The sequence below is a fragment of the Ambystoma mexicanum genome, chromosome 3q, assembly GCF_040938575.1.
Source record: "Ambystoma mexicanum isolate Mex_15411 chromosome 3q, UKY_AmexF1_1, whole genome shotgun sequence".
In the NCBI taxonomy this organism is placed as follows: domain Eukaryota; kingdom Metazoa; phylum Chordata; class Amphibia; order Caudata; family Ambystomatidae; genus Ambystoma; species Ambystoma mexicanum.
The window spans coordinates 254,710,887-254,738,776 of NC_090926.1; the positions used below are offsets into that span (position 1 = coordinate 254,710,887).

The 27,890-nt window shown below is 46.0% G+C and overlaps 1 protein-coding gene across 3 annotated transcripts in view; it reads right to left on the reverse strand.

Moving 5' to 3' along the window:
* RBMS2 (RNA binding motif single stranded interacting protein 2) overlaps window positions 1-27,890 on the reverse strand; it is a 502,218-nt gene that overhangs the window by 252,570 nt on the left and 221,758 nt on the right. For 2 of the 3 annotated variants that reach the window (XM_069653688.1, XM_069653686.1), the window contains exon 2: window positions 16,132-16,307. In XM_069653688.1, the coding sequence (XP_069509789.1) occupies window positions 16,132-16,307 (176 nt within the window). The remainder of the gene's footprint in view (window positions 1-16,131; window positions 16,308-27,890) is intronic. The other variant, XM_069653687.1, reaches the window with a different exon arrangement.

A 27,890-nucleotide genomic window follows, 5' to 3' on the forward strand; every position in this document is an offset into this window, starting at 1 on the left:
CTACGAAGGCAGTGTTTATAAACTGCATGGTTACACCCTTGGGAAATTTGAATCACACTTTGGACAAAAAAAGAAGTTATATTCCACTAAGGTCGGTAGACCAACAAATTATTCGAACATGTGCTTGAGACATTCTTAAATACAGCCCTTCCCTAAGCATCGAGTCTAAGCATCGGGTGTGGGGGTCAGGAATATCCAGACATGTATTTGGTGCCGAATGGATGCCTCTGTATTAGTCAGCCAGGACAGTGCAGGTTTTCAGGTCAGTGAAACAAACTTTTCAATCTGGTTATCCACTGCTACTCCTGCAACCACTTGATGACGGAAAAAGAAAACAATCTGAGGGTTTAGATACTACGGGGCATTGTGGGTGCCTCCACACATAGGATCACAGTGGTGTGACAGGAAGGCCCCAGTCAGCGCCTAAAGTAAACAAATTGTAATACTCTGAACCAACCACTAGGTGGTGGAATATGCATAGCATGCATATGATACCAGTCGCAAGCCAGAGCAGGACGTTTTGGCGCAACCGTTTGGGCACGGGAGGTCCTGGCGCGGCCGTTTTGCCGCAGGTCCCGTTATGGTGCGCCTGGTTCACTGCGGCCAACAGGACGCATGGACCTATAGGCACGAGTATGTTTCTCAGCACAGAAAGATGCCATCAATAGGACATATACTCCCTATACTGGTCTGAAACAAATGTGACCCCCATTCCATGCAGTGTCCTATTAATGCCATGTTTTTCTGTGCGCTGAAACATACTCTCGCCTAAACATGGCGTACTGGTGGAATGTGTTGAAGACACTGCACTGACGCAACACTCTGATAAAGGCAGCCACTGCACATGCAGACCCAAGGCCGCCACTGCACGAAGACAATGACAGACTGCAGGCCACAGACCGTGCTGCGGTCACTCCAGAGGCTACACAGCAGGCCGCACACGCACTGCGCATTACATGAAACAACTCCAGCTGTCTGTTTCAGTGTCCTCTCTTTCTCGGACCATCCGATTCCCGCTCACTTGCTTGTTAGCTCCCTCAGGGATTGTCACTCTCCTCGTTTTAATGCATATATTGTACCTACGGCCGATTGCGCGTCATCGTTGAACTATCTTCACCTTAATTCTGATAAAACCGGAAGTTATGGTTTTTGGGGTAGCTCAATGTCCATGGGATACTCTGTTCTGGCCTTACCGTTTGGGATGGTGCCCTGGACCAATTTCTACGCGAACAAAATTGGCTTTCAAGTTAACACCGCCTTATCGTTTGTACCGCAGATTAATCAAGGTTTTTCCTCTTGCGTTTCTGTATTCGTCTTTTGAATCAAGATTGGTTGTGTCTTTGTCTGCTACTATTCTGGCTGCCTCTGCTTCTGGGAAGCAATAGGTTTGCAGCTGGGTGCACTAACATGTTTGTGTAATACGGTGCAGTGATTCCAATCTAGCCATAGACCCAATGAAAGAATGTCTGAGCAATGGGGAAAGTTGTTATCGTGACATAATGACCCCATTGAGGTCTATGAGGCTATTAACACTTAGCGGTAATAACACAATATGGTTTGGAGAAGGGGCATGCACCCTCCAGACGGAGGTAATCCGCTCTGCATTGGACGGTTGCTCATTCTTGACTGTAGTGCTATGGGAGGGACTTCCACCCTCCAGATTGAGGGTATTCCATGTTACTTTGGGATGTTGCACGTGCAGCAGAATGAGAGACTTGCGCACTCCAGACGGATAGCATTGCATGTTAGTGCCCCGCAGGAGGGACAGGCGCGCACAAGACCTGAATGCACGCTCGGTTTCCACCCTTACACCTGCTTTGATTTCTAGATTTGCATGCACACAATGCATGTACACTATGGATTGATTTACTATGAAAATGAGCTTAGAATGATAATAATTAGAAGCGGTGGCAACGGCTCCATCTGGTGCGCATAATGTCCCTTACTAGAATAAGATGCAATGGGCAGGGGACTACAGTTGCCATCATTACTTGTCTTTTTTGGTGTCATAACTGACGCCAAAAATCATATCGAAGCCATTAATAAACAATTTGCCACTTTCAAAACCAAAACCTTGATGAAAAAAACAAATAAACTACAAAAAGACATTCAGGAATTCAAAACTGAGTTAATCTACCCCTACATGACAGAAGATTATTCAAAAAATCCAATCAGCCAGGGGGCACACAATCGGGGAGCCAGAAAGCAAAGAAAAGAGGAGTAGCCTTTTCTGGATCAAGCAGTAGCTCATCCAGTGGAAACTCCAATCCGAACTATAACTCATATCAATCCAATCAATTTGGCCAACCAATACCATATAATTATCCCCCACCACCATTCCAGCCACCTTTTTTAGGACGAGGAGGAGGAGGATGGGGGCCCCCACCCTGGAACCCAGGCTTCCAAGGGCAATACAGACGCCCCAGGCGACGGAGGAGATAGATTTAGTGGACAACCAGGGTCTCCTAATTTTCAATCTAGCCAAAGTCCAACTCACCACGACACAAATTTCGGTACTATCGAAGGGTTTATCTTTTGTGCCATCTGAAAACACAGATTGGTACACTACTGAAATGGAGGTACGCAGATTTTTTCGAACCATTAGACTACGCACCTTTTTTAATGCCCATGAAGTCAGTGAAGATTTGAACGACACAGGATTACATCCAAAATCCACTTTCACTCCTTCTGAAAACCAAGTACCCGCTGACCTAACTTTTGAAAGATGTGTCCTGCGAGACCTAAGCATTTTGAGTAAAAAAAGGCATATTAACAGAGAACAGAACATCTCTCAGGCAGAAAGAGAAGCCTTGACTGAACTAGCAAACAACTCAGAGATAGTGATTAAACCCGCCGACAAAGGCGGGGTATTATTATAATGAACTCCGCTCAGTACCATCACATCGTAATGGACCTGCTCAATGACACACAAAGCTATAAGCTTTTAAAGAAAGATCCCACGAAGGAACTGACCATTGAAATTGCTTCCATGGTGTCCTTCGCTCTTGAAAAAGATTGGATCTCGGAAAAAGAATCCAACTTTCTCGACAACACAGGCGGTAGAACTCCTTGCCTGTACGCATTACCCAAGATCCACAAGAATCCAACCAACCCACCCGGTAGACCCATAGTGTCGGGTTGTGGCTCGATTCTGGAATCACTGTGTAAATTTGTAGACTATTTTCTTAAACCCATTAGCATCACAACAGAATCCTACATTAGAGACACAATGCACACAATCCAAATGTTTGAAAATTTAGATTTTGACCCTCAAAAACATATCTTGGTGACTTTAGATATTAAGTCACTGTACACGAGTATTCCGCAACAAGCAGCAATTGATTGCGTATATGAATATCTCGTTGAAACCAACAGAGAAACAAAAGCTCTGCCTGAATTCATCATTGAAATAATGACTCTTGCCCTCTGTAAAAATGTCTTTGAATTTGATAAACAATTCTATTTGCAAACTAAGGAGACAGCAATGGGGGCAACATTCGCCCCAAGTTTGGCCATTTTGTTTATGGCCAAATTTGAAAAGAATTTCATTTTTAACCCTGTTAACTTATGGAAAGATAACATCAAACAGTGGCGGCGCTATATTGATGATGTGATCTGTTTATGGGAAGGTACCGAGACACACTACAGAACTTCTTTGTCTGGCTGAACACTTGCAGTACAGACATACAGTTCACTATGGAACACAGCAACATCATGATTCATTTTCTGGACTTAACAATTGGACATTCCCAGGGTAAATTAACTTGCAACACTTTCCGCAAACCGACGGATTGTAACACCTTACTCCATTTTCAGAGTAATCACCCCAAGCACATTAAGGAGAATTTACCCTACGGGCAATTCCTGCGGTTACGCAGAAACTGTACGTCCCTAGAGGACTTATCATGATGCTGATCTACTCAGCAGGAGGTTACAAGAAAGAGGGTATCCCCGGAAGTTGGTGTCCCGATCTTTGAAGAGGGCACGCGTCACATGCCGGGACTCACTCCTCACTCCCAAAGCTCGAGAGGAACCCCAGGACCAAATCACTTGTGTGGTTACGCATGGTCAACATGCTTTCCAAATTAAGAAAATCATTCACAAATACTGGTCCATTGCAGGACTATGTCTTCCTGATCAACGTAAATCAAGATTCGCGTATAAAAGGGCAAGGAACATTAAAGAACATCTGGTGCACTCTATGTACATCAAGAAAACACAACAAAGCAACTTATGGAATCTAAGACCACTAAAAGGGCACCACCCATGCGGGTCGTGTTCAGTCTGCCAGTTTACGCACAAAATTCAACAATTTCAAGTGGGACAAAAAAAAACCTGGTCTCTTAACGACATCTCTAACTGCAAGACTAAGCAAGTGCTGTATTGCATAGAATGTCCCTGCAAACTTCGGTATGTCGGGCAAACTATGCGTAGCGTAGGCACATGGATCTCGGAACATCGGTCACGGATTAGGTGCAAAAACCTCACAACCCCCTGGTACAGCATTATCTGGATAAAAAACACATCACACAAGACATTAGATGGTGGGTCCTTGAAAGAGTGCGGGATGGTCCCAACATTCAAGGACGACTGCTGACCCTTGAATGCAGATGGATTCATAGATTGGATTCGGTGCAACAGGGCCTCAATGAACAACAGATTTTTCCATCCCAGTGAGAGCCAGTAGTTCCCGGCACACTCTCACTTTAAGACATCATTCATCTTTCTGTGAGCACATTAACCACCCTCACAGATCCAAGAGGGTTTTTTTGCCCTTCTTGTGGTATAGTCCTCCTTTGGACTTCCACATGGTAACAAAACAGATTTAAGCCAGAGGAAGGGGCACAATCGATATCCAGTTTGCCAACTACCAAGTGGGAAGATCCTTCTCCCGCATTTTGAATACTCTATGACTAGCATGATTCACTATGATTAAATATTTTTGTGCCACAACACTGATTTGTGGCTCTATATTCTTATCGAGACAGATGCAGATCATAGCTCTGTTCCTCCTGGCTTTGACTCCCAATCGGGTGGAGGCTAAGTCCACCACGATTGGTCCGGAGCCGTACACCCACCGGCTCCATTTCCACAATGGCAGCTCTGAGTGACGGCGACGCCTTCCAGACCGTAGCACTACATTGGCTTATTACACTTGTCTGCGGGGGCCCAATTTCATTAATGCAACCCCGTACAAGTGCTATGGCACCGTCTGTCTCAGGCCGCAGCTCATCTTTACCACGCGACACCCTATCACAGGGGCACATTTCCAGCAGTCCCAGTTCGCCTTACCGTCTCTGATTCGGCTTTCCCACAGGACTTGCAGGGCCTGCACGAATGGGGGACTCCGCCCCCATTGACGCGACGCACCTCATAAACTTGGTTCCGCATTCTCGCATCTGCAACCAATCAGGCTCTGCCACGTAGTGCGCTCTCATTGGCCACCCAGCACACACACCTTCCAGAATAATATATGTCTTGGTTGCAGCCGCCGCTGACCACCAGACATTCGTTACAGCACAGCGGGCGGGCGCTTCATGAACACACTCACCCACTCTGACAGCACCACGATGACAGTGCTTCTTGAAGTATATCCCAGGTAACGCGGGCTTTCGATCGTTTAGCCCAGCATTATGCATCTGCTCACTTTCGAGCTGATGTAACCGGGGAAAACCTTGTCCCACTAAAAATATCCTTCTGCTTTTTACATTAGGATGTACGGGATTTTTTCGTTCAGCCTCTAGAGCTCTGCTCCGGCCATACTCACGGCTTGGTTCCATTCCGGTGCACCCCACGACCGGCATCCGTCACCCAGGAGTCATCCACCTTTTCCGCCCAGGTACATTTGGGAACCGCTATCTTTGGAATTCTCTCCTTTTCCCTAAACATGAGCAGGCCATTTCACATGGTACACTGTTCATGAACGCAAAGCAACGGGGGCCCGGACATAGCCCGGGGTTCCCTCTAAGCTCAAACTGTATCCACCTGTGACTTTAAAACACATAGAGTGCGAGCATGCCCAGCTCTGACTCCCCCTTGTTTGCCTCCACTGTAGAGCAAGCCGTCCATTTGGCTACTCGAGTTCAGAGACTGGTTCCAGCCAAACCCTCTCACATTTAGTGACACAGCAGCGCTGATTGCCCGGCTCGACCTGTCCAGGGAGCCTGCCTCACAAGCGAGATTCATGACAAGTTTTCAGTGGTGAGTCAGGCATATTTTTCCCACCACCACATTAAATTCTAATACCATGTGTTTGCTTCCTTGTTACTGCAATTCTGTGCCCTTTTTTTTATTTAATGTTTCAAACAGAACCACACACACGGTTCTTTTTACACAACATAGTTGTGGGTACTACTTAACCTATTTTTGTCCAGAAAGAACTAAGGTGTTGATACACAAGAGTCTCCTATTTATTACTCTTTTCTTGTGTTTGATTTTTGATTTTTTATTACAGGGGCCACCCATTTGCCCTGATGAAGGCGGTTCATGTAGAGTAATACTGATCCGGCTGATGCATTTGGAGCTGGATACTTCCTCCGCCGAAACGTGTTCCTTATGCAAGGGGGACATTTGCACCAATAAGTACTTTTGGGGTCTATGGACTACTTACTGCCAGGCCTACATTTGATACTAAGAAAATTTAGTACGGTCCCCCTGCCACGTTGGCACCTGTAATATGAGATGCTTCAGGCATCTGAAAGGTGAGAGGCTTTATTGAATACGGTGGATGGGTAGTACCCTACACCTACCCCTGCACTGAAGCATGGTCCCTATGATTTCACCAGTGATTTATGCCATGTTACATGATCAAGGACTTCAAACTGATATGTACTGAAGCAAAACTGTGATTTTTGATTTCTCTATTCATTTATGTTCAGACTATTTGATTTTTTCACATGCAAATTGTCTATAAATGTTTTCTTGTTCATGTCTGAATGCTTTTAATTTTAATACAAACCACGTTTATTCACAATCATGGTTGTATGTGATTCTTCTTGTTTAACCTCTTTCTCCTTTCTGGACATTCTCATGGGGTATAAACTTAGAGTTTTTTCCTATCAGTACCAACAATACCAGGATTCCCATTACTAGGATATAGTTGATTCATTCATTGACAACAAGTGGGAACATACCTGGCCAGTAGCAGTACTAACTCTTCTTGGTTTTTGTATTTTTTATGCCCGAGTCTGCTACGTGTCACGAAGGGCGTACCGAAGCTTTCTGGTTACATCATTACTTGTCTTTTCACGTTGCTAAAACCATTCATATGCTTTAGAATCCGTGTAACTGGCAGTGGTGCCGTAACTGGCAGTGGTGCCGTAACTGGCAGTGGTGCCGTAACTGGCAGTGGTGCCGATGCGTCGTTTCTCTTTTTTTTGGGAACAGAGGCCTGCATTTAAGCCAGGTTCCATTATGCACTCTAGCTCGCACGCGCTGAACGCATTAACGCAGGCAGGCCCATTTGGCACGAGGGCCGTTTGCACATAGGATAATGATATGATAGTTTATTTATATAGCACTCATACACAATGTGTTTCAAAGCGCTTCAAGGCAAGTGGGGGAACAAAGGAAAATACAATGACATTCTTACAGGCCATGAACAGTAAGGATGTGAAATTAACTATCGTACTCGGCCTGACGACATTTCAGATAGTGCAAGAGCTAAGACATAGATAAGGAAGGGAGGGGGAGAGTGGGAATGAAATGGAAACAGACAGGCGACTACCGTACTAAGCCTGAGCTGAAGAAAAACAAAAGGTGAGGGGTGCAGAAAGGGAGGGGAGGAACAAAACAAGTGACTATCGTACTAGGTCTGACAACATTTCAGATAGTGCTGGGGGGGTGAGAAAACAAGTAAGGGGAGGGGGGAGGAGACAGACGAGGTTGCTAATATGCTAGGTCCAGGGACAATTCAGATAGAGTAAGTGCATAGAATAAAGTAAGGGGAGGAGGGAAGGAGATAGGAAAAGGGAGACAGGGAGAGGAGGAGTGAACAGAGAGTAAGCAGTCAAAAAGAGTGGAAAAGCAAGAGGGGAGAGTGACTACAGTTGCAGAAATCAGTAGTAACACATAATGTTGCAAGCCAGGAGGATACAAGATGAAGATGGGAACAGCATGATTCAGGGCTACCATGAGTACAAGATGCAAAGGAAGTCCAGCATGAGTTGAGAAAGGGTGACGCACCGTGAATCAATGAAGTCCATAAAAATCAAATCCAGCATTGGCCACAAGACGGTGATGGTGAAACAAGAATGTATCAGGACAGACTCCTGCAGAAGTAGGCTGGACGGGGGAGAGGGGTGGGGTATTGGGGGAGCAGGGTAGAAGAATCAAGCAAAACAGGCAACACCTGTGTGCGAGAAGGGTGGTGGCACAAGAGAACATCACGAGGGACCAGAGGTGGGATGGCCTGTGGGGACAGAGGGGGTAAACACATGTTGGTGCATGCTTACCTGCTGTCTGAGCAGGGGTTCGGGCCCTGGGTCCTCCTGGTCAGAACAGGTCCAAACAGGAATTGCCCTTTTCTTCGGGTTCTTAGGATTGAAGAAGAGCATTTTTATCAGATTCTAGACCTGGGGAAATATGCTGATTTCCTACACTGCCGACTGCTGATTATGGGTTTAGATTGAAACCAGCCCTTTTGTGTACGAGTTATATCTCTTCAGAGCTGAATGAATGTGTCCATTTTAGTATTCTAAAATAGATTTTCAGTGGTAGTCTATCTATGTTCTGAACCGTCAGACAAAATCTTAGGACTGAGATATTTATTAAATGCAGTCATTTAAAAAGTGGTAATTGCTCAAATGTTAATGTTAAACAATATTTGTACCGCACACTATCACCACCGGAGTGGTCCCCTGGCGCTCTGGCGGATCTGAATCAAAGGGGGTAGGTTAGGCGTGTTAGTAGGATAAAGTTTGAAGAGCAAGGGAGCTGTGGGGTTCTGTTGGCAGCTTAGTTTCGGTTAACACCGTTCGCCAAGCATATTGGTGTGTTATTGTGTTCCGAGTCCGTCGTGTGCTGTTGCTTACGGGTCTGTGTCGTGTGGTTTTTGTTGCGATGTGGTGATGTGCGTGCGCGCTGCTGCGGTTTTAAGAGGTTTGGGCAAAGCAAACCTAAGGGCCTGACACTTTTATAGGGTCTAGCCTTGCATGCTGCTCTGTGGAGTTACAGCCCCCTTTCCGACCATACTGAATGAAAATATAACAAAACAAATGCCTTGATCTGACCAAATAATACATTGCTGGACTTGTTTGTTTTGTTTGTTTTAATATTTGAAATGCGCGCCAGACCCGAAGGTATCAGGGTGCAATAGGCATCAAAAAGGTTGTTCAGCTTAGGTTACATTCCATCATCTACTCCATCAAAACCAATGACTTTATTGGAGCCAAATGGCTCTTTGAAGCCACACCTCATTATAATAAACTCTGGCTTTATAAACACGTGAATTCCTGCTTCCCACTTTGGTATTTTGCCTTTTGATTATCAAAAATGTTACCTTTCTCGTTCTGTATTCCCATCTTATCCTAGTTGCAGTTGTTTGCATCACACAATCTGGTCCCCCCAACAGTGATAATATTTCAAAAATGTTATTGTTGTCTATGGATAACCACAATTTAAGCATGACAATGCCATTCATATTACGTGTTGGTTTTTTAAGAAACTAGTGGGATCATGAGCATTGAGCCGCTGATATGATTCTTGGTCACGATCTTGCTATTAGATTACTTAACAGAAGCATTGTAACAGCGTTTCAATCTATAAAATATGCATCCCTCACACAAGGCATCTTCCTAGAGGAACTGAAAATGGGATAGACCCTCGCCCTGTTGAAAAAACCCATACAATACCTGGGCAACTACCGCTCCATCATGCATCTCCCTTTTCTAGGTAAATTGATCAGGAAGACGGCCGGTATCCAGTCACACGAAGGGATCACTCAGCACAGCTGTCACGGGACCATATTCTAACCACAATGCGGCACAGAGACCAGCACCATCCAAGTTATCGATGAGCTTTCCACATCCTGGCCAAAGTGCACCCTGCTTACTCGTCCTACTCGACCTCTTTGCCGTCACAAATATCATTGACCTTAAAGCCCTCCTCAATGCCTCTCGACTTGCATGTGCTTTGAAGGAACAGTCTTGCAGTGGTTCGACTCCTATCTCTCCGACAGAGAGCAACGTCTACTGATGGGCCCCAAAAGATCCCAGAACCACTGAATAACGTTTGGAATTCCACCAGGCCCAGCTCTGTCCCCTTTTGTCATCCTCATATTTTATGCTGGGGCTCACAGCTCTGCATCCCTTCAGCCTGGTCTACTTTTGTGCTCAGTACCCAGAGATCCCCAGTAGACCATTTATTCCAGCTCTTCTCTTTCCTTGTCGATACATTCAGGACAGTAGTCTATGAAGGTTCACAACATAATATTTAATATTTGCTAACCTACAGTGAAAACTCCTTCAGGGAAACCATAATGGTTGCAAAGGAAAAGCCATTGTTAAGAGTGATTTACTCTGAAGGAGCAGCAAAGCATTCACCCGAGATGCCTGCATTGCTTCAGGTTTATTTTATTTTTATTTGTTTATTTATACCGCACCGAAAGTCTGAGGCATCAGGGCGCACACAAAGTTTAAAGCCAAAAGTAAGAACACCGGACAATGCAGAAGGAAGAAATGAAATAGAGTGATGAAGATTTATGTAAAGAAGCAAGTTTCAAACGTTTGTCAAATTGGAATGGGTTGAGTACCTGTAGCAGAATCAAAGGCAAGTTATTCCATGCTTTTGGAGCCAAAGTGACAAAAGATCTTCTGTTGCCCAAGGCGCGTCTTGCTTTAGGACATGCGAGCTGCCCAGTACTTGAGGATCTTAAAGTTCTACTTGGTTCATATTTAACCAGTCTTTCGGCTAGGTAGGTGGGTGCAGTACCGTGAATGCACTTGTGAACCAAGGTAAGTATCTTGAACTGTACACGTGCTGCCACAGGCGAAAGAGATGCTAGGGGGTCCTCCAATGATAGAAGAAACATAAGCACATAATCATGAGCCTGAGAGCCATGGAGGGCCCCTTTTTCCAGATGGCCGTCAGCGAGCGCGATACCCTGCGATGTGCTGTCAGAAAGTCGAGCGTGGGCATTGCACTTCACAATAACCAACTCAGTAGGTAGCAGAATCGCATTAAGCAGGGCTTCAACATAGGGTGCATTTAGAATGGGAGTACCTTGTGCAGGTAATCTCTCTTTTTCCAGAGGGTCCAGAGTTGTGTGATATACCAAAAGCTTAACGTGAATCAATGTATATAGTGGCTGTGCATCGTGTGGCAATCGTGCAAGCCTGTGTAAGGACAATGAGATAGGCAACTTGTGCCGATCGTACTGATGGGAGATGAAAAGCTTTGAATACTTCAAAGGAGGTGCAAACGGCAAAACCTACCTGTATACTCCTGTTTGAATCTCTAAGACAAAGTCCTTCAACAAAGAGAATGAGGTCTGTATTGGGGAGGAGGATATCTCTGAGGTCTGCTCTTGGTGATGATACAATGTCAACTGCTGCAAGGCAGTCATGTGGGTGACCATCATCTGGTGTAGGATGGGGGCAGGCAGGGTTGAGTGGGGCTTATCTGATGAGTAATATTGGTGGCAGAGAGGAGCAGTTTTTCATATTTGGTGAGACGTGCAGCAGATAGGTGTTGTGTTTTATCCCTGAGGAGGAGTGCTAATACAGAGTGTGGTACTGCTAGGTGTATGTGGTGTGCTAGGGCGATGTAGTAAGCTTTTACAAGCAAGGCAGCAGCAGCTACCTTTCTGAGACATTTGAGAAAGACAGAGGCTACATGGTCTAACTGTGAGCCAAGGGTGTTGTAGGTCCCTGTGCTTCTGTGGGAGTACACCTAAGGCATACCCCACTTTCTCATCATTGAACACAGTGAATGATTTAGAGTAGTCAGGAAGGACAAGTGTGGGAGCAATGGAGACGGCAGTCTTGATCTTGGCGAAGGGGGTGGGAGCAATGGAGACGGCAGTCTTCATCTCGGCGAAGGCTGTGGAAGCATCAAGAGACCATGTGAGTTTGTCAGTTTGGGAGTCATGTAGCTTCTTTTGCATAGGTGCAACCGTGCAGGCATAATCAAGGATCCAGGGGCGACAAAAATTGCTCATCGCTAAAAAAGGAGCACAGCTGCAATTTAGTGGGGGGCATGGGGCATTGTAAGATACAGGACACTGCTTGTTTACTTTGTGACTTTTTTCTGACAGGGGGAAGAGCACTTCGGAGTCGGTGAGGGAGATCTGAAAGGAAGATGATGCCAACAGTAGGTCATCCATTATTTGGATCATAGTGAGCCCCCCGTCAAGGTGACATCCTGGAGGTCTTCCTGCAGAATCTGGGTGAAGAGAGATGGGGAGTCAATAAAGCCAATTGGAGGGGACCTGTGGGTGAGCCGACATCCCTTGTAAGTGAATGCAAAGAGATACTGAGAGTCCTGGTGGATGGGGGACAGAGAAGGCATAGGCAAGATCAATGCAAGTAAAAACTTCGGTGTGAGGCGGGATACAGGAGTGAATGGTCACAGGGTCCAGAATGTATTAGTGCCTTATTAAGTGCTCATAAATCGTGAGCAAAACGGTATTTGCCTGTGCCCTTTTTCTCAATGGGGAGCACCAGAGTATTGCACGGGTTAGTGGTGTAGTAAAGGATGCTCTGATCAATGAGGGAAGAGATGGCAGGTTTGATACCTTCCTCTGCTTGAGGTGATATTCTGTACCGGGAAACACGTGGGAGAGGCACTTCTGGATTGAGAGTGATGCAAACATGTTTAGCAGAGAGAATGTCTCCTACCACATTGGCATGTGCCGCCCAGAGGGCCACTGGCACTGAGTCAATAAGGTGCTGTACCTGTGTAGCTTGTGCGGGTGTGAGTAGTGAAGGAGGCTCCGGGTGAGTGGGCTGTACGAGGAGAAACACACATTCAGCTTGCCTAGATTGTGGAACCTTTAGATAAATACCATTAGAAGAACAATAAATGGTACAATGCATCTTGCATAGCAGATCAATACCTAACAGATTTGCAGGTGAGCAAGGGTTTAACAGAACGGCATGGTGTTCAGTGATGGGGCCAATGGAAACAGACAATTAATTTGATACCAGGTGTGGGATAGTGGTGCCAGATATGCCAACAGCAATGACAATTTCTTTTGAGACATCCACATTTGGCAATTCCGCCGCTCGAAGCGTGGTGTGCCTAGCACCGGTGTCAATCAAACAGTTCACTCTACTCCCTTGGATGACACATTTAAGATATGGACCAGACCGGTCCAGTGGTAGCAAAGCAGCAGACAGCATGGCAGGGCACCTCTGGCAATGTCACTGTGGACCATAGGAGATCAGAATGTCCTGGTAGCCCCCGTTAGGAGAAGGAGGAGGTGGTGTGGGTGTAGGGTAGCAATTAGAACTGGTAGGAGGAATTAAATAGTTGTGAGGAGTAGTGGGACCATATTGCCATGGTCTGGAAGGTTTGGTAGGACATTGCTGGATGAGATAGCCCGTCTGCTTACAATATCTGCAGAACAGTTGCCATGGCAATGGCGGCTGGGCAGGCAAAAATGGGTGTGCAAAAATCCGTTGAATCTCTATGCTGAGCTGTGGCAGCATGCACGTCTGTATCATGCTGCACTGATACAGGGAAGAGGGGGTCATGGGCTGGAGGTGCCTCTGCGAATGCAGGGGCACTGCTCTGCTGCAATATGGGACACCAATATGTTTCTCTATTTGATTGCCACAAACTGTACAATGCCTTGTAATCCTAAATATCTCTCAGCTGATGGCACAAAAAAAATAAATGTTATGCACACGATAGCTTGCGCCACTAATTTGTGGGGATTTCATTTGAGCTCTACACCGAAGCCAGCAAACAGCGCATAGAAACCAAAACAGACAGACCATAGACAAACACGATGAATGCGCTCGGCATAGCTGAAACTCCCAGCCGCACAGCTATCTACTCAGTTACATACAAATATAAACCATAAAACGCCAGGACGTGTAAGGAGAGGGAGCGAGAGAGAGAGCATATACGACATGGCAAATCAACGTTAGTCAAAATAACGTGCAGTGCGGAGAAAAACACAGTGACAGAATATAAGTGGAAGGGTGTGTTTACTATTCAGTCTGAGGGGAATCAAACAGGTTCATGGCAGTGCCCTGCGACTGAGATTTCCTGTGGGCCACTTCTCAATCACACCGCCGAGTTTGGCAACTTCGCAGATAACAGGTGTGCCACGCTTTTAACAGCACCTTCTGGTATGATGAGGACCTTATGTAGTCGGCCTGCAGTAGTGGTAGATTGCAGCCCCCCCAGAAAAACTCCTGCACAGTCCTGGCCAGAGATGACGGCACCATTTCTGTGGTGGCCAAGATAAGGCCACTTCTCAAGGCCCCCCCCCTGCCCCCTCGGCCACCCTCAGTTTGCAACAAATAAGGAGAACAGACACAAACTGGTGGTAAACTAAGCTTCTTGTATTATATAGCAAATACAGAGTGATCAGCTGATCAGCAGGACAAGTGTTCAGGCAGTCGGAACACAGAGCTCTCTAGGGGCCCACCCCTGGAGTGCCGGTTACATAGCATATCAAAGGAAAACACTAATATGTTATAGTACTTTATCAATGGGGGGTATTACTAGGCACGATATTGCAAACATTTGGCAAGCACTGTCGACATCTCACTTGTGACTGTGACGCAGCCCTGCGGGGACATCGTGTTGTATAATAGATATGTGGCATTCACAGAAACCCTACTGTTATCTCTCATATATGGGGCTAATGCTATACTTGTAGAGATTAAGCAGAAGAGAAGGTCTGACGTGTCCTCTGCCGTAGGAGTGGTTTGGGCCTGTCCGGGGTGCTGCATGCAGATGGAAGATCTGAGGCCTAAATGTATGAGAGAGACAGCCTAATGTAGTATACCATAGCATATCATAACAATCCTGCATAGCATAGCAATCCTGCATAGCATAGTTTAGCAATCCTGCCACATCAAAGGTCACTTTAACCTCCTTGATGTCATCAGGCACACTAGTATGTAAGAATGAGGAAAATAAATTGAGAGAATATTTTGATATTGTTCTGAATTAATTTTGTCTGGATAACATCCCCAGAACATGAAGTGGGGCATAGTTTTCTCAGGACATATTCCATCTCAAGCACCATTATTGAATGAAATGAGAATTTGGTGAGGTGGGATAGATGTTTAACACCTGAGAAAGTTTTACCCATCAGAAAATGTCTCGTCTGAGCAAGAGACTGAACGAAAGGCGTTGTTTACTTTATCTGCAAAGGCTTGTTGAGCGCTAGTACAGTCTGCAGTGGATGGAGTAAACGGTTGCTCCTGTGCTTTGGACTTCACTAACGATCTCATAATTTCTCTGGGTTAATTATTTGGGCATTTAAGATGTTTTCTTTTGCTTTGTATGTGGCCAATTTGTAGGTTTTTGCAAGGTCCTTCCACGGTAATTTGTTAGCCTCTGTTTTATATTTTAGCCAGAACCTTTCGGCCTGTCGCTTCATTTTTTTAAGAACCCCTAGATCCAATGTAAACACGTTTTAATGACATGGGCCATCCCCAATAGTCTTTCATCTCAAGGGAGCTAATTAGTCCCATTGGTCAGTCAGGACCGATTGATAAATAGTGGCCAGAATGTCTGGGAGGTCTGCGTCCTTGGTGACTTTCAATACCGCCTCAATTATTTGCCAACATATAGGATAGTGACATGATGAAGACAAGAATAGAGTCAAGATACGTAGCAACAAACGTAAAAAGCTCTCAAACGGCAAAGGAAAAGAAAGTAAGATGGGAAGTAAAAGTGAGAGTGGAACATAGGGGAGACAATGTTCAATAAACGGTAGTGAAAGAGAAGAGAAGGAGGAATGTATGACTAGAGCAAGAAAAGAAGATTTTGACAGAGGACATACTGTGGAGGGGAAGAATGTGTAGATGAAAGGGTAAGAAAGCCAGAAGTAGAGGGGAGTAGAGGTGGGTACAAGAGGAGTGAATAGAGAGATTACAGATCGGTGAAGAACTGGGTGTGGGCAATGAGTAGAGAGGCCTAAAGATGTACAGGGCGGAAGTCACTTACGGCTGACAGAGCTTGACAAGGTCCTGATCGGTGGTGCCTGGGTTCAGCCCGCGGATATAGAGGTTGGTTTTGCTCAGCTGGTCGCCTCCGCCACCGCCTCCACTGCTGCTGTTGCTACTGCTGTTGTTACTGGGACTGGGTGGAGCCATCAGCTGAGCTTGCGATACATAAGGCTGCTAGAAGAAAGAGTAAAGAAAGGAGGCTTTAGAATCAAGTATCTAACAACTATAAAAGAAACAAGGTATGGAGACATTGAATGGCCGTAGAGAAGAAGTATGGAGGCTGTGACCATTCCACATAAGTATGTCAAGGAGGCTGCAGTAATTGCAAGGAGCCCTGAGCTCTTCAAAAGAGACAAAGCACTGTGATTGGGACCATCCAAAGAAAGACAGTTGTTGAGGTCAGGATCGTCCCAAAAAAGGCAAGGCAAAGAGATTAAAATTATCGCAAACAGATCTAGCATGAGAGCACTGGCTGTCCTGTTGAGATAAGGATTGGAGTTTTGCACTATTCTGAAGAGGCAAAGCCTGGAGGCCATACACTTGGGAAACAGATCAAGTGTGCATGGGTTGTCCAAAGAGGTAATATATTACTTGGTGGTGGTAACAGTGAATGAGTTTAGCTGCAATTCTGCAGAAAAATCACAGAATTGTAGCCATACTTGTAATGAGTCCCAATGTTTCAAAACACAAATAAGTAAATCACATTCAAGTGAATAAAAACGATTTCCTAAAAGGTAATTATGTATACATTCAATGAACAAAATTGTTGGATGCCTATAAACTCCCCACCTCCCAATATACTACCACCATATGGGGGCTTTGATGCACAGCCCTTATTATAAGTTTCCTAGTGTATCTTGCACAGTAGTTACACCACCACAAAGAGATCTTCCTACAGGATCACACTGTCTGTTTGTTTTTTTTGCTTATATGGCGCGCTGAACCCTGAGGTAGCTAGGCACTTTAGGCGTGTGGAGAAGTTACATACATACAGATATAGAAATAAACTCAGTTATTCACAACGGTTGATTCCCGTCTCCATCTTACTACCATCTTATAGACATGACAAGGGACAGTTCTAATAAGACAATGATCGGGGATCAAGACTAAGGGGCAATGTCTGGAGCCAGGTACTGTCAAACGAGATCAGGTATGGACACTGACTGCCATAGTTATTTTATTTATTGGGTATTCATAATGCGCCTATACAAAAAAGTGTTTTGAGGCGCAACAAGAGAAGAGGGTGGGGGAACAGGGAGGACAAAACAAAAATGATTCTACTAGACCATGTGACATTCGGATCGTGCAAGTGCAGTAACGAGAAGTGCAGGGGGAGAGTGGAGGCGGCGTGGGGGAAGTGCCGGTCAGGGCAGAAGGGCCCATGAGAAAGCAAATGCCAGGGGAGGCCAGGTGGACAGAGCCAGGGGAAAGCAGAGAGTGCAGGTATTGCAGGGGGTGGTGGGGGGGACCCGGAAGGGCAAGTGCAGGATGAGGGGGGGAGGAGTCAGGGGAGACCAAGTGCAGGGGTAGACTGGACTAAGGGCCTGGTACCCTCTAAGACTCAGTGGGAACCAGACAGCCAGTCAAGGGCAGACAGGCACATTAGCAGGGGAGGGGGAGAGGGAAGGAAGAAGAGAAAAGGAAGGTCTTGTGAAGCTTCCGGAACATAAGGAGATCCAGCTCAAGCCTGAGAGGGGTAGGGAGGCCATTCCAGAGGGGGGCACCTGCAGAGGAGAATGATCTACCCCCAAATCATCTGCTTGGAAAAGCGTCTGATAAGCAGAGAGTTAGACCTACACGACCGAAGGGCTCTAGGAGAGAGGTATTTAGGGAGAGAGTTGGATGTAGCGGGGTCCCAAGCCCCAGAAAGCCTTGTGGATGATGCAGAGGGTCTTCAGCCTGATCCTCGCAGCAACCAGAAGCCAGTGGAGAGATTTTAGGGCTGGAGAGAGGCAGCCCCTGGGCTTGAGGCCAAGGATAAGTCTTGCAGCCCTGTTCTGGATTAGTTGAAGGGGACGAAGGGAGGAGTTAGGCAGATTGAGGTCCCATGCAGGGACATACCTGGGGTCCAGGACTAGCCAGCCGAGACCAACATGGGGCCCAGCTTAAAGATTCTTGTCATGGAGACCTGGGCCATACAAAAAATATAAAGAATAGAGCTAAACAATATCCTAAAAAGGCGAGGAAACAGGAAATTCAAAAATAGGCAAAGCATGGGGACCAAGCCTTTATAAAAGATGCATGGCATAGAGACCATTTCCATCATAAAGGGTCCAGGCGTACACAAGAGACCTAAAGGAGCAAGAGATGGGCCCAAGAGCATCCAACAGAGGCAAGGCGGCAAGACACAGGACACAGTAATGGTGTTAAGGGTAAAAGAATGATGACGTTGACGATCTTTAAGACAGCCAATTTACCATCCCTTGCCTGCATGCCTTTTGTTTGAGAGTCAAGGCTTGATGACCTCAGCTGCCTTAACTAGTTATGAATTTTTTCTTAGAAATCACTCGGAAAGCAATTTTCGCTGTTTTTTTTCAATTCATTTAGCAGGTGCAGTGAAGTCATTTAGCAGGCGCAGGGAAGTCATTTAGCAGCTTCAGTGAAGTTATTTAGCAGGCGCAGTGAAGTCATTTAGCAGCTACAATGAAGTCATTTAGCAGCTTCGGTGAAGTCATTTAGCAGGCGCAGTGAAGTCATTTAGCAGCTACAATGAAGTCATTTAGCTGCTACAGTGAAGTCATTTAGCTGCTACAGTGAAGTCATTTAACAGCTTCTGAGAAGTCATTTAGCAGGTGCAGTGAAGTCATTTAGCAGGCGCAGTGAAGTCATTTAGCAGCTACAATGAAGTCATGTAGCAGCTACAATGAAGTCATTTAGCTGCTACAATGAAGTCATTTAGCTGCTTCAGTGAAGTCATTTAACAGCTTCTGAGAAGTCAATTAGCAGGTGCAGTGAAGTCATTTAGCAGGCGCAATGAAGCCATTTAGCAGCTACAGTGAAGTCATTTTGCAGCTTCAGAAAAGTCATTTAGCAGGCACAGTGAAGTCATTTAGCAGGCACAGTGAAGTCATTTAGCAGCTACAGTGAAGTCATTTTGCAGCTTCAGAGAAGTCATTTTGTAGCTTCAGAGAAGTAATTTAGCAGGCGCAGTGAAGTCCTTTAGCAGGCGCAGTGAAGTCATTTAGCAGCTGCAGTGAAGTCGTTCAGTAGTCGCGTTCCTGTTTCCAGGTATCAACAGCCATGAAATGGGATCTATGCCCAAGTGGCTCTATCGGTCAGAGTGCCATTTTCAGGCAGCCCACACCTCCTGCTAAACCGCCCTCCTCCTCCACCTCCCTTTCACTGTGCTCCAGGTGCTGTCCTGCTTACCTGTTCCCCTATTTACACTCCATAGGCCACCAGGGTGAAGTGCAACATGCTTTTGCACGTCGGCCCACACGCAAGGCTCTTAAGTGCATTGGGCAATTACCCTAGTGACCTCCAGACTGCAAATGATAAAACCACCTTCTCCATGGGCACCCTTCCATGCCATTTATAAAAGAGATGTCAGCCAATGGATGGGCCTAGAGACGGTACTATCTTCTTTTCCCACTAGTATGACAGGTCAGTGGCAGCCTTGAGGCAGAAAAGCGTGCTTTGGGTGAAGTTCTGTGCTTTCTATGTTGGACCTGTGTGCAGGCTTAAAACACATACCTCTTTGTCCCAAGTCTGTCAATCTGGGGACCTGTATTTCTCTGAAGTGCACAGGTAAATCTGTCCATGTGTTGCAGTGATTCTAACACACTCCGAAGCCTCAGGGGGCATCAGTGCTTGGGGCAGCTTGGCATCGGGGCTGGGCCCAGCCCAGAAGCACATGCTTGAATATCATCCAACAGGTTAAGCAGCGTAGTGAGGCCTATCATGTTCTTATCCCTCCACTTCAGCTGACATGCTTGGATCTGGGAGTCTTTCAAGGAGAAGTAGTGATGAAATCTTTGAAAGGGAGCTGTCAGGGTGCAGGGGCTACTCCGGCTCAGAAAAACTTTATTGTTCTTGGCACTGTAGGCCGTCCCCATCTTGAAACCGGAAGGAGTCTAAGACAGGGAATCCCTGCAGTTTTACACAACTGAGCAAAGGTTCACTCCTAAGTCAAACCCAAAAGATAAGGTGCCAAGATAGTCTCTTCTCAACAATTACAACACTGTGAGGGACCTTTTCATAAAGTTCATAAGGTCCAGGGAACTGTCCCATCACTCACAGTCAGAAGCGTACTCCCTCTTCCTGCTCGTCTGCGCTTATGGGTTGAGTATGACCACCTCTGCTTCCCCATGTAGTTCCTTCAGACGTTGCAGTGTCTCCGCCCCAAGCTTTAGGTAGAAGTAGAACTTATCTTCCACTTCTAGACAGAGCTAACTGGTTTTGGCAGTTTCGACAGGCGAGTTTAAGAGTGCTCTGGCACCTCTCTCTCCTAGGGTCCTGACCACTATCTTCACAACTCCAGTTCTGGCCCTGATCCTCGTTGACGACAGGCCACATGCTTGTTACTCGCCAGACCATGGGCTTCACCACTTCAGATCTTGGTTTCAACCGTAACTTGATACAAGTGTGCTCTCTTGTACCTTTGTGAGCTTACTAGTTATAGCCTTGCTATCCTCCTGTACATTCGCTTGACGTTTTCCTGCAACTTCCTCTTGATGTCTGAAACTAAGCTCCTCCTGATGTCTCAATCAAGCGTCCTGCTGATGTCTCAAACTACCTTCCTTCAGATGACTCCAGCTGACTGTCTCTAAAAATGAAATGTCTCATTTATATCTCACTTCATGTTCGATTCCGGCCTCTAAGTGCAAGACCGAGTATTGCCCCTGAGCTGTCCTCCCATCCCGTTGTTCCAACCAATCTCCTTATGTCATGCTCATGTCTCCAACCTCCTCTTCACAATCATTCCCCACTCTCCATCTCTATCCAAACTCCAGCTGCCAGCTCCGACTCCAAACACCAACAATGACCGACTATGACTCTGGGCTTACATAGCCCTGTCAGCTCTCCCCTGAGGTTGGGTTTTCTGCCAGGGTCTGCATCTGAGGATGTGAACGAGTGAGGGATTGTGGTGGGCTGCACTTTATTGATTTCCCTGTGATTACTTTAGAACTTCGGGAAAAGCCAATCCTTTGGATTTTACTTTCACCAATTGTAGGGATGTTGCCACTCCAGGCTGTCCTTAACATTCTTGTTGTCTGCCATCTACTTGGAGCCTATGCTGGCGCTCCAAGGGAGCATCAACTGATGGTGAGCAAAGTTAAGCGTTTTTTAATGTTGTCCCATTTTCCTGTGTGACATCTCGGTGCTTGCACTGCAGGGAACATACTGCAGTGAAATTAATGTGGAGTCTTTTTCTGAAGTGAACCCACTATGCGATTCCTACCGGAAAGTGTTGTGTGCCTCTGATGCATAAACTGAGTTGCTGCACGAGTGCCATAAGAAAATGGGGTGTGCCTTTGATGTCTGAGTGTACTGATATGAATCCAATGGAGTCATCATGCATTCCCCAGCGGTGACCTCCTCCCATGTGGCCTGGGGAAGGCAGGCACTATCCGATCCTGACCCTGGGGGCAGTTACACGAGGGAGGATCATATGTTAGGATCATATGTTAGGAGACAACTGCTGGGGAGGTGTTATGACTTCATTGGATGAGTCAGAGTGTTCCCCCTTTTCCCATGAGGAAGATCCTCTAATACCAGAGTTTTTAATGGCCTATTGACATTCTAGGCCTCACCTTTCACACAAACACCCACAACTCACACATAACACCTTTTGTTTCTGATGCGCCTTTATGTGAAATCCATGAAAAAAAACTATTTAGAAGTTAAAAGTCCAGAGGGAAGCATGGAATCCAACTCCCATAACCACCAAGGTACTGAGACGAGGAGGAGGACAGGGGAGTTTGTTCAAAGTGACAGGAGTTTGAAGAACAACATGCAGACTAGTTGTTTTTTGAAAACTTCAATGACCGGGACATTTGAAGATGGCAACCACAGTATGCGAGAAAGTAGTGCATGGAGCCATGCGGGAGGAGACGTTGCCACCAACGCTGAAGCTCATGAACTCAAAGTTCACCGACGGGGCTGGCGAAACGAAGAAGGCTGCGAGGACAGGAGGAGAGACACTGTGTGCAAGCAAGAAGGGCAGTGGAGACGCTGGGAGCCGCGCAGGAGCTCCTGGAGGTTGGGCTGATCGCTGAGACAGCGTTCTCCATCCTGGGCCAAGTGGGAAAGCTGGCATGTGACCACGGAGCTGCACAGGATGCTGGAGGAACGTCTGCACACTCCAAACTGGAAGGCAGGTGAAGGAGCCACACCGCAGAGGGGCGAGTAGCATCGGAGATGCTGGAAGGAACCAGTGAGTCTGCCCAAAGCAGCTGGGGACCGCGGGGCATTCCGACAAGCGCAGCAACAACTGTTTGAATGGTACGAGATTGCTGATGCAGAAAATATACCAAGTTTGTGTAAATGCAGTCAAGGCAAAGTGCAGATTCAACACCCAATAAGAAGAACGTTTGAATGCAGACAAGGCACAGTACAAAGGCAAACCCCAATCAAGTAAAGATGCATGAGATGCCAGTGTGGGGGAGAGGTTTTGAGCAAATATTACCATAGATAGATATACCAAACACCTCACGGTATATGCTATTGTGGTACATCAAAGAACTATGAAACACATAAGAAGTCCTGGCAGGCGAGTACACCAGGCAGCTGAAATTGTATCAAGATTATTAGCAGGGGAGTATACCAGGGAATATGTGAAACCCTAAAGAGAAGTCCTGGCAGGCGAGTACACTGGGCAGGTAAAATTGTGTAAAGATTCCTGGCATGGGAGTACACCAGGTGATCTGCAAAGTTATAAGGAATTCTACAGAAAGACAGTTGGAGAACATTTTCTTTTTTTAACAAGAACTTTGTGAGTCCAGTGAAGACACAAAGGAACTGTTAACTGAAGAGACACCTTTTCCATCCTGCTTAATCCAGGGGAAGGGGACCACCCTCTGGATCCAAAGGACTTTTTACCTGGGAGAACATTTTTTCGTTGGAATTATTCTTATACTTTTGGTTTTGAACACGTTTTTTGTCAAAATCTAGTTAAAGACATTTCCTTGCACCTTTTGTTGTTTAGTTTATAGTGTGAAGGTCAGGTTAGGAAGTTTTGGATATAAGGACGGCTTTTCCATTACTGACAGCTTGACACAGACAGATTATTTGCTTTAGTTTCTAGGTAGGGAGGTTCCTATTTAGACTAGGACTAGAGGTGTTTCCCCAACCCATTTTTGTTTAATAAAGTGTCTTTGACTAGAATTATAACAACTTTGTGTCCGGCTTTCATTTCTGACCCCTCACAGGACCCATTGAGTGAGTGTCGAAGAAAATGAATTCCTTTGCTACATTTTTTCCTTTGGTTACCAAGTTCAGTACTCCTTAAGGGACAGTCTTTACAAATTCCATCAGGAATACATAAAGTACTTTTATTTGGGAGCGGGGAGCATAAGATTAATGATTGCATTTTGCTTTAGCTCCCCTGGTTTAGGAGCTATCTACCTTAATGGGACTGTACCCTTAAATGGCCTCATGAGACAGTTGTGACTAAGAGTGGGTGACCAGGGGATCCACCCCATAGCACCCATGGACCCATCATCCGCTATCCCGGGAGGAATCCGGCCCTGTGGTCATGCCACTAGATTTCTTGAGAGTTAGGTTGCAGACTTCTTCATGGGAGTCATTCAGTGTTCACATTGCTGCCACATTTACATTTAGGGGGTAAATGAAGTCGAAGGAGGGGGCCATGGAAGAAGTCAAATATGTAGATGATTTTCCAAAGAGCTTAGCACAGGCCCACCAGGTGCCTGTCTTTTCAACACCAGTGGAATCCCAAAAGGGATCTGGCAGGGTGGGGCACTGACCTGTAGAGCAAGAAAAGGGCGCTGAACCTAGTCGAGAACATACAAATTAAAGACCACCCTTTCTATAGATTGTCCTCAGGGACAGTCAGCTATCCTGCCCATAGAACAGGACATTCAGGGCCCCATTAAATGTCCCTATAAGAGGTGTAGGGCCCAGGGCCCCATTAGAAACTCCGATGCTCATCCTGTTTTATTCAGCTGTCTGAACCACGACTTTCTCGAACATGGCAGCATGCTGCAATATCTCAAAGTGCTCATGAGCAGCATGTTGGTGGTATATACAATATTTTTTTTTTTTTAAACTTGACTTACTCCCAGTAAGGATTCGTCTTTATTCCTGATCATTCCCTTGCTCACATACTTCACATTTTGATCTGTATTACCTTTTAATCTCTGTGAGGAACTCATGGTGACAACAAGTAAAACAGACACACACAAGTGATCACAGTTCAAGGGTGTTTATTGAACAATGAATGCTGTGTGCAGGTTGGAAAAACACCTATTCTAAAGCTAAATCTAGGATTGGAACAAGCGTTAACCATCAAATGAAAAATAAGGCAGTCCTACTGGAATTGTGTCAAAATAAATATGCTTATACTAAGAAACCTATTGCCAAACCTTACAAGTAATACAAAAAAGGGGTGTGGGATAGTTCTCAAGAAAAGAAAAAAGTGTTCTTAAATAATATGTCAGGATGCAGTAGCTTGGGTCTCCCTGCCCCACGTTTTGGACATGGGGTAAGATGGGAGCTCGGAGCACAGTAGAGTCTCTGGCTTCTCCAGCATGAGTCAACAGTTTTAATGGCAGCTCTCAGGATACACTATCGAGCTTTCAGCTATCAGGGCCGTCGAGGGCCAAGTCTCGTCTCACTTGAAAGTCTCTTGCCTTCGAGGACCTAACGTGTTCAAATAACAGAACAAAAATTCCTTTAACAAATGAAAAGTTTGTTTCCAATGTTTCGCTGGGCAATGGGTTCACCCCTGCATCCCCCTCTTCTGGGCACTGACCCCTCTTGTATTGTATTCCACAAATCTTAATGTCTTTTTAAACTGTTCAATCACACTGCTTCTTGGGACTTTAGACTTTGCTTCCATTGTTTCTTCTCACTGCAGGATTTACTTCCCTTTCTTTCACTTAGTTTGCAGATCGAAGTCTTTCGATTGTACTGGGATTTTGCTTGACCCTCAATATGGCCACTTTGATCTATTCCACTGGCTATCCTATGGCCTTCTGGTATCTGTATTTACTTTCATATGGGGCTCGAACAGAGTCCTTCGAGTTAGCACTCACGTGGTGCCGGTTTCCCTCTGTAGCTCGTCTCCCTTTCTATACTTGTTACAGTTCTTTAGAAAGTTAATGCTTGGCTTTTCTTCTTCATTAGAGTCAAGGCGGGTACCACGGTCGCAGGAGTTTCCCTCACTCCTGCTTGTTGGTGTAGGCTTACCCCGGGTACTGTTGACATCTGCTTTCACCTGATATAGCTTGATTCTGCAGTATCTTAGAAGGCACATTCCATCTGCAGCCTGTATCTCTTAGACTTTAACTCTGTCTTCAGATGCTCCTTGTTTTTTTCTGGGAGTTTCTATTTGTCTGTTTTTGTCCTGTTGTCTGCGCCTTCATGCCTGCGGGTCTATAGCGCGCATTATAAATGCCTTGTAATGCAATGTAATATAAGATACTTGTGCTATTGTTCGCGGTTTCAGGCTCTCTTCCACGAAGGTTCCATGGGTCTGGGACGAAAAGTGCAAGGCAACTTTTCTCCTCGCCACCCTCTCGATTCCTTACGCCTTTCTTGAACTGCAGCGCCTGATTAGCCGTCTCGTTGTGCTTTCTGCCGTGCTCATACTGTGCTCTCTGGCTCCACCCTTTATCCCTGTGGTGAAGGGAAAGGGCCGTCAGGCGTGTGCAATTCTGATCAATTGCCTGATCCTTGTATTGGGACATGTCAGGTAAACGGCTCCGGTGTTAGTCCGTTGTCCTTTGTGTTGGATAAGGAGGTGGGGGGTGGGGGGCAGTGGTTTAGAATTTCCTATGTGAAAGAAGGGAGAAAAGGTGTCGAAGAAAGGGCGATACCGCGCCTCGCCTGTCGGTGTCCCACTCACACTCCCTGAGGACCGGTCATCCAGGTGATCCTCCCTCACTGGTCCACCCCCAGGAAATGGATCCAATAGCGATGGCTGTGTCCTGGCCACCTGGATGACAGATCCCCAGGGACTAGCTAGGGAGACACCTTCAGGTTTCTCACACTCTCCCACTGCTGTAGATTTCCCAGTGTCTGCACATTGTTTGGTGAGTGTGTTTTCAATATCTCTTCTGACTCATCACTATATCGTCTAACTACAATCTAAGGAGCAGGGGAGACCCCGACCCACACTGCTATGGAGGGCACTTTGCTCACAACGGATATCGATAAGCTTTGCATTCCATATGATTAGCTTTCAACCGCGTCTGCATCCCCAGTTTTGAGGCATGGCTGTACTCACTGTAGGGCATCAAGTGGACATCTGTCCACTGCTATCGCCCCTCTGGGCTATACTTTGACTTCCACTAACATTAAAAAAAAGATTACCGACTTCTTCCAGCATGAAAAGAGTACCATAGATGGGGGTGATCCCTCTGACTTACCAACTGGCTCTCCATTGATGACAGAAGCTCCTATCAAGCCTTTGCTCCTGTCGGCGGTGGGGTTTGTGACTTCTATTTACTGTGATCTGCATATTGTTACAGAGTGCCCGGCCTCAGAGGCATTTCTGGGACATAATATTCTGGATTCTTTGCTGGCAACTCCTGCACTGTCCAACTCTCAGGTTAATAATGTACCTAACAAATCAGCGGACTCGTCAACTCTGTCAAGTTCAATGGAATATTCACATCATTCAGTGAAGGAGCCAAGTTCTGCCACCTTAGCTGCCCTTAACTTCGTACTGAACTCTTTAGTAAAACCTCTTGAACCAATTAGAGCCGAAGTAAAAATTCACTCGACTCAATTAACTGACATTCAGAGTGATTTGGTCTCTTTGGCGGCACAAGTCTTTTTACATGTCCAGGCCCTTGCAGTAGCGCTGGGCTCCCTAATGGCATGTAATCCTCAGCCACCTCCCTGCGACATTAAAGGGCTAGTTTCCCCGACAGCATCCAATCCTCAGGCACCTGCCTGTGACACCCGATTGACTGAAATAAATCATCATTCCTATGATTGTGACACACCCCCTCTCCAGAATTCCTTGAGGTATTTGCAAGGTTAGGCTCCATCATATGTATGGATGACGACCCAGTCCTAGTTGCAACAACAGCCCCTGTCTGTCAGAGCAAAACTGGCCGGAGGAAGCACCAGAAAAAATAATAACAAAGATCTGGATTGCCAACTGAAGAAAAAGAAAAATCAAAAGAACCAGAAAACAAATCAGAGCTACTAATTAAAATGCATTAGATCATTAAACGTGCCAGAATCTATGGTCTATAATGGTTTGGCCAAGCCTGACACTTCTTCCGGAAGTAGGCAAACTCGTGTCGCCCCAATCTTCAAGTCCTCCACGCGCTCCAAGCATAAGAACTGTGACAACCGAGCAACAAGAGTTTGCCAAATGGAGCTTTTGGGTCATGAGCTGCATGAGAAACCTTTAGTGCAGTCTGAGCCTAAGACGATAAGTGTCTCTAAAGCTGCTCAGACTGAATCAGAGTGAGAGAGTCACAGTCGTTCGCTTGACCAAGCAAACAATAATTTGACATGGATAGGATGGTTCCATGTAATAATGTCCCCACAAAAATATCACCATACAAAAATATCGCCGAAAAATGGCAGTTTTTTGTGGGGCCATTATTGCATGGA